Source organism: Aplysia californica, unplaced genomic scaffold (genome assembly GCF_000002075.1).
Source record: "Aplysia californica isolate F4 #8 unplaced genomic scaffold, AplCal3.0 scaffold00597, whole genome shotgun sequence".
Lineage (NCBI taxonomy): Eukaryota > Metazoa > Mollusca > Gastropoda > Aplysiida > Aplysiidae > Aplysia > Aplysia californica.
In genome coordinates, this window is record NW_004797867.1 from 137291 (window position 1) to 144533 (window position 7243).

Genomic DNA, 7243 nt, shown 5'->3' on the forward strand with positions numbered 1-7243 from the left:
AGAGAGAGAGAGAGAGAGAGAGAGAGAGAGAGAGAGAGAGAGAGAGAGAGAGAGAGAGAGAGAGAGAGAGAGAGAGAGAGAGAGAGAGAGAGAAAATCTCTCCGGGGCCAGACCTGGGTGTGAGGCACTGTACTTCGGACAGCGTGCAAATGCTCTCTCCACTGATCTGGATAATGTCCGCATTCTCCATCACATTCTTGTGGAAATTCTGACAAGAAGAAATAGAACATTTTTGGGGAGTCAGTATAAACATTCACCCTTTTCAATATATCTTAAATTTAATCAAACTTAATATCACAAATATGTAAACTACCACATCATAATTTCATTTCCAATCCAAATATATTTCTTCAGTGCACTTTCCACTTTATTTAATATCATGCTTTAAGCTAACAACAACGAATCATGTACATTCCACATTGTCCAAGACTTACACATTGCTATAGAGAAAAGTGTTTGTCTTATATGGGTGGATGTCTTGGACGGCATGATTGTAAAATAGAACCAAAAAAATATGAGGGAGGGGTAAGTGAAAAGTGGACGACATAGCAGGGCTGCACGTCTAATGCTGGTCTACAAGGGTTCCAGTTCCATATCTCACCTGTTATCCAAACCTTCAAGAGCTGATTAGTTAAAATCTTTTTACAGAATCTACACTAAAGAAACACACCAAACAAACACAATATCAACTTACAGTCACAGCATCTGTCTCGTTATCTGGATCAGGAGGAATGTGAAATCGGACCTCCATCAAGGAAACTGCAGCATCATCGTTCTGATGGAACTCAATGGTCACTTCATTCTTCGCAGTTGTGGAGTTCATGACATTTGTCAACGGAATTTCAAATGCCAAGTTGGAGTCCACTTTGAAGTTCAATGAGTTGCCTGTGAAAATGAGCAAATCAATTAAGTATGTGTGAACAAGAACTTGCTTCAAATGCTTAAAAAGTCCTATCAATCAAACATCAACCGAAATAAGTACCTAAATGAGCATGACGCCCCCTATTGCACCAAAGCTGTCAAACATTTCTTATTTACTTAAAAGGCAAAGAAATGTCTTAACAAGGTAACATTATTTAGAATTATGCTAAAACTTTACCCTGACACAAAAATCAACCGCAAGGAGAGCATTGAATATAATAAACTCTTTGGTCTCTCCTGTAAAACTCACCCGATGCACTTGTAGTTTGACTACATAATAAAGGTCCCAAAATGAGTACATTCATTCTGTATAACCTATTACATGTTCAGTGTTTATTCATGTAAACAGAAATACCATATCTTCAATCAATTATTTTGTTCTTTTAATTGCAAACTTTCATGTCCCAGGTTTATCCCTGCTAATGAACTCTAATTGTTCCAGTATAACATTCTTAAAAAGAATCAAATCAATACTTCAGGAAACATATAATACCTTCAAAATCGGCAGAGCCCCAGTTCCATCCTTTCAGAGACTTGTCCACCTTTTCCAGACTAAGCGCATAACTGTTTGAAATAAACTTTGACAGTTTTTCAAATTCCTGAAAAGCAACAATCAAAATACATCAATTGCTTTAACAAAAGAGGAAAAAACATTTAATTTAATTTCATCAGAACACACTAAATAATTTTTATATTTTGTCAAAAGACCTCGCAAAATAAATAAAAGTCATAATCTTGTTGTCTGTTACGAATCATCCTAAAACTGCTAATATGTTTTGCCAAAGTTACACCAGTGAGCGAGACCCTATCTCCAACCTGGCACGACTGGTACAAAATACACACGGAAAACAGAGTTTACTATACAAAATCTTATTGACTATTTTGAAGATTTTTCTAAATTAAATGCTGCTAATGATCAGGACTACCCTGAGTGGGATTGTATAGAAAGTGATTCTGACGATCCTATAAAAATTAGTAATACATTGCTCAGGAGATCAGGCACAGTAGCCTCAGGAAGTTAGGGCTCGAAGAGTTAAAACCCAACTCTGAACTGCACAAAACTGCTGGTACAGCCAAATTGCCAATTTCACTGTAATAGCAAAAAGATGCACACAGTGAAAGTAAACTGCGGTAGCAAAACTGACGTAACATGAATTTTATATCAACGACAGACACCTTTTTTTTCTCTCATTATATCTCTGGTTAAGTTTGGCAAAGTCGTCAAAAATTCAAAATATTATTTTTCTCATATCTTGAGTGCTTGAAAATGAGACATGTCAGATAATTTTAACATGGAAAGAGTTTTATAACAAAATTTTCTGACACAACAAAAGAATCAATGTAAAAAAAGAAGAGAGGACATTCCATCATTGATTAAGAAGTAAAAAATTGCGCAAAGAAAATCAAAAGCACTTCAAAAAGACATACAAATTCATCTTAATGGGCAGAACACTTACTTGTTCTTTAAAGCCATCATATCTGTGAATGATACCAGTGGTGAGAATAAACTTCAGGCAATATCCTTTCGCTCTCTTCAACCACTGTACTTTGCTGACATCACCACCTTGAAACTGGTCTACTTTTCCCGTTTTATTGTTTTTGAAGACAACACTGCCAGTCTGCAATTTTAACCTTCCAGGATTCTGCAAAGAAAAAAAGTCATAAATCTGTTTTTACATTGCTCAAAAAATGTTGAAGCTCTATCTATTATTCTATTATTAAAGAGCTTTCGTGTCCCTGTTCAACAATATGTTTGTATCTGTTAAATATTTGACATAATTTTATTTAGCACAAAAAACCCTTTGTTTTGGTCAATTTGATCGTCCATACCGATAGACAGTATTCAGAAAGAGACAGAGAGAGAGAGAGAGGGGAGGAGTAGATCTTGAGAGAACTTCCGGGCAAAACAAAATGACGACCCGCGAAGTTCGGCTCGATTCGAAAAGTGAAATAGTCAAAGCATCTTTGAAGATGATCAAATTAGCTTACTTTTGTGCTATAAGATAATTTTTTCTTGGCTTTTATCAATTTGATCATCCACACCGATAGACAGTATTCCAAAATGGGCACTACTTGGATATGGTGGTCCCGACTTTTGTGACGGGGAAAATCTAGATTCTAGATCTAGTTTTGACCCCAACTACGATTTCTTCTGGTTCTAAGTCTAAACGATTACTTTTTGATTCGCGTGCCGATATGGAGAGATAGCCTTTCAAACCTAATGCAAAACATGAAATCGTGGTCAAATTCAGGGGGGCATCCCCCCCCTGAAACACCCCATGCTTTTTTTTTTTAAGTCAGAGGGGCAACCCCCCTTGCCTTGTGAAAAACAAGTGAAGTTTGTAGGCTAGATTTAGATCTAGGCTACTGATAAAACAAAACATTGATACCGAATATTTAAATCAGTATCGATATTTCAGTAGATCTAGGCCTACACAAGTCGGGACCACCATATCCAAGTAGTGCCCCAAAATGAGGAAAAACAGGTCTTGTTTCACACCGGGTGAGAATAGCCTACGCTGGCAAGTTTCACCCGGGGTGAGAGGTAGATCGTATTTTTATTCTCACCCCGGGAATAGCCACTTCCCTACTTTTAACTTCCAGGTCGTCGGGTACTATCGCAGCAGGGTTGTAGATCTAGACTTAGTAGTTAGTGTGCTCTGAAAACACAAGAAAGCGACCTGACCCGACCTGGCCGTGTATGTGGACACCCCCTATTAGATCTAGAGTCCAGATCTAGATCTAAACTCTAGCTAGGACACTTATTCAGTAGTTCCAACCCCGCAATTGTTATTCGCCGGTACGGGCCCCAAGAGAAGGGGGTTTGCGGAAGTCTGTGGCACTGTTGCTATCGCAGCCTCCGATTGTTGGGAAGTGTTTATCAATGATCCCAAGGTCTATCATAGTGTCATATGACAGGAAGAAGCCGGAGACCGAATTGCTGACGTACACCATTGACTGGCAGGTAATTCTTTGTCCAGATGGGGATTGCCCTGAAAAGTGCCCAGGGAACGCACCGATGATGTTAATTGGGTTTTTGTTGGCGGCCCTGATATCCATGCGGACAGTGTGAAGATCCTTGGCAACAAAACCCGCTCTCTGGAAGTCCTGCAGACCCCACAGGTTGGACTGGGCCCCGGTGTCTGCTAGCCCTACCACTGTGGTAGTCCGGATGGGTTTACGCTGATGGATCCCAAGTTCAAACTGTACTGTAGGGTGTTTTGAGAACTGGGCCCGCCGCCACTCGCCCTTGGTGAAGATCTTGTGCTGCAGGGTGACGGCCGACACCTGGGAGATCTGATCACCCATAGAGACCAAAGTGTTCAATCCGGTAGGTTTCTCCCGGGGCTGTGCAGGGCGGCGCCGCTTCCCACGCCAGCAGTCTAGGCATAGTTTGTGGGGCTTCGTGTTCCACACGCCACTTTTCTGTTTGTAGGGGCGGAACTTCTGTCCGCAGTCAGGGCATGGGATGGTCTGTGTCCGCTCGTCTGTTGCTGGTGCCAGGGCCATGCTCTTCTTGAAGCTAGACATTGCAGAGAACGTAGACAGTGGGGTGGCGTTGCGGGCCATCTCTCGAGATGACATCATTCACCGACTTGGACTGGATGCCATCAGCACTGAGGGCTTCTCGACGAATATCAATGTCGGCAATTCCTGCCAGTAAGACATCTCGGGAGGCGTCCTCTGTGTAGTCAGCATAGACGGACTTGCCACACTGGCACTGAGTGAAGACTGTGAATGCACAGTTCTCCGCTTTGTCCTTCACCCTAGCAGCAAACGTACGGAAGTTTTCCTCCGGGCTTTGCTTCATCTGCATTAGCTCAGCTCGTAGAACTCCTTTGGCTGTAGGAATGACAGCGAGCTTCCGCATCGCCTCCAGGACTTCGTTGAGGCTGCGAGAGGTGATACCGGGGTCTGCTTTGAGCAGTAGGTCACCCAGAGTTTCGCTGGCACATTGGAAAAATTGGGTTGGGGCGGAAGAGTCGCTGATGGCAGATCCATTCCTGAAGGCTTCCCATCTCCGGCCAAAGGCATTCCACGTTTCTTGGTTGACGCCAATATCAATCCTTGGCCTCTCGAGTTTCGGCCCTCTTGAGGAAGCTGCAGTTTGATTTTGATGGGAGAAAGCATGTATGTTCAGCAAAGCAGAGACCACGGAGGGGTCCTCGTCCGGCGTTGTATACGTGCAGCCAGGCGCAGGGCAAGAGACAATGACCATTGTGGAGGGTAAGGCACGGTTTGTGGAGTCGGCGACAAGCGCACCTCGGCACTCAGTATTTCAGCGGTGGCGAAGCGACGGACGGCGGATATACGTGCAGGAAAATGGCGGATTCAGCTATAAACGGAAGCGCTAACGAAGTTGATTTGATGTCGTCATAAAGAATGACTCATCACTTGTCGGATAATGTCAATGAACTTTTAATAATTCAACGGGGTTAAAAGTGATGACGACATCAACTGAAATGAAATGGAAGACACAAGACGGTGATGTAGAACGGAATGAAATGATGAGTGATCGCACTGACAAATGAATCTAGACCTGCATGCATGGAGTCCTCGAGGGGCGCAGAGTGATGATGATGATGATAGGGCATGAACTGATGAATAACACTAATAATACAGCTACAGGGGTTTGCCTCCCCCCCCCCCCCCTGACCTTTAAAAAGAAATATGGTGGGGGGTTTCTTCAGGGGGGCATGCCCCCCCTGAATTTTACCATAATTTGATGTTTTGCAGTTGTTAGATCTAGAATCTAGATCTAGATCTAGATATCTAAATCTAATATCTAGATCTAGCTTTGATTTGAATCGATATCTTAGCAGCTCGCCATGGATCAAACGTGTGTATAGATCTAGGAGATCTAGGCTCGGTAAATTTTTACTTTCACTCCCGCACACAGATGCACTGTTTCAGGGGTCAAACTGCTGTACTGTTTGCTGCAGATCACACATAAAGCCACTAAAACTGTCGCAAATCAATTATTTTCAAGACAATTTCAAATCTAGCTGTAAAATATCAAATTATGGGTGTAAAAACAGGGGGGCATGCCCCCTTGTAACCCCCCAGATTTTCTTTTACCCCAGTGGGGCAGGCCCCCCCTGGAACCCCCCGATTGGTCCAAAGCATGTCTATCTCGGTTAAAAACAATCAAATATTTCAAAAACCATTAATTTGCGACGGAAATGAAGTTGATATTCTCGTGTTCAGCGCATCAATATTTAGATCTAGATTCTAGATCTAGATTCTAGATCTAGATCTAGATCTAGATCTAGATCTAGATCTAGATCTAGTAGAAAATAGACAACTGGTAGCTGAGTGTGAGACGGGAGGGAAAGTAAAAAAATACCCTAGGCTCAAATAAGGGGGGTGGTGGGAACTACTGTAAAAGACTCTAGATCTAGATTATATCTCTAGATCTAGATCTAGAATTTAGTAACCAGCGTGTTCGTTCGATGAGCCTCAGCCTCATTGACTTCATTGAGTTTGAGGCGGCTGATCATCGTAATCGTTGTCATATCATCCGTTGTCTCACAAGATAAAATTTCAAAAAGACAAAATTTAGAGGCATACCAATGCTCCCCTAATTTCTTGTACAACGTCGCCATATTCTTGAACATCCCCCATTTTAAATTAAAAGTAAACACTCTCTCAAAGAAAAAGAATATCCACTGTCAACAAATTCTCCTCCGCCTGGGTTTTCGCGGATTCTTCAATATGACTGCTATTCAAAAAGCTGGACTTCCGGTGTTTCGTAAACATTGGTAACAAAAACTATCAACTTAAATCGGAATAATAATAATATGTTTCTGTAAGAAATGTGTATTGTCCAGGTGAAAGCCAAAAATGGTTGGAGTGTGTTTGTTATTTTTGTTGTTGTTGTTGCTGTTGTTTTGAGGTGGGGTGAGATGGTTGTAGTTTGTTGTTTTTTAAATTTAAATTAATGCTCTTACCAGATGAATGTATAACACTAGTGATAGTGATAATAGTTCTAGATCTAGTAATTATTGTAACAAATGGGACTAAGGACTATCGGCATTTCTCTTTTAGTGAACAGAATTATCGCAGACTTTCTTTTTCTTTTGCTTCAGAGTTGAAATACATGTAGATCTACATAATATGTACATTGTTTTGGGTATTTTCATTCATTGTACGTGGATGTATCAGTGGGTAGGCAGCCTATGAATTTGTGCATGTTGTAGGTCTGTTAAAGTGTTAAAGTGTTTGTTTGTGTGCACGTGTGAAAATATACATGAGTAGGTGTGTGTGTGTGTGTGTGTGTGTGTGTGTTTGTGTGTGAGCATGTGTGTGTGTGTGTGTGTGT

At 41.6% G+C, this 7243-nt stretch overlaps 1 protein-coding gene across 1 annotated transcript in view; it reads right to left on the minus strand.

Moving 5' to 3' along the window:
• The window catches only part of LOC101863773 (FACT complex subunit SSRP1), a 23029-nt gene extending 16393 nt beyond the window's left edge, over window positions 1-6636 (minus strand). The window contains exons 1-5 of the mRNA XM_013087514.2: window positions 6493-6636; window positions 2379-2564; window positions 1415-1520; window positions 695-885; window positions 114-208 (exon numbers count right to left, since the gene is read on the minus strand). Coding sequence (XP_012942968.2) covers window positions 114-208; window positions 695-885; window positions 1415-1520; window positions 2379-2564; window positions 6493-6546 — 632 coding nt within the window. The 5' untranslated portion in view covers window positions 6547-6636. The remainder of the gene's footprint in view (window positions 1-113; window positions 209-694; window positions 886-1414; window positions 1521-2378; window positions 2565-6492) is intronic.
• Between the last annotated feature and the right edge of the window lie 607 nt (window positions 6637-7243).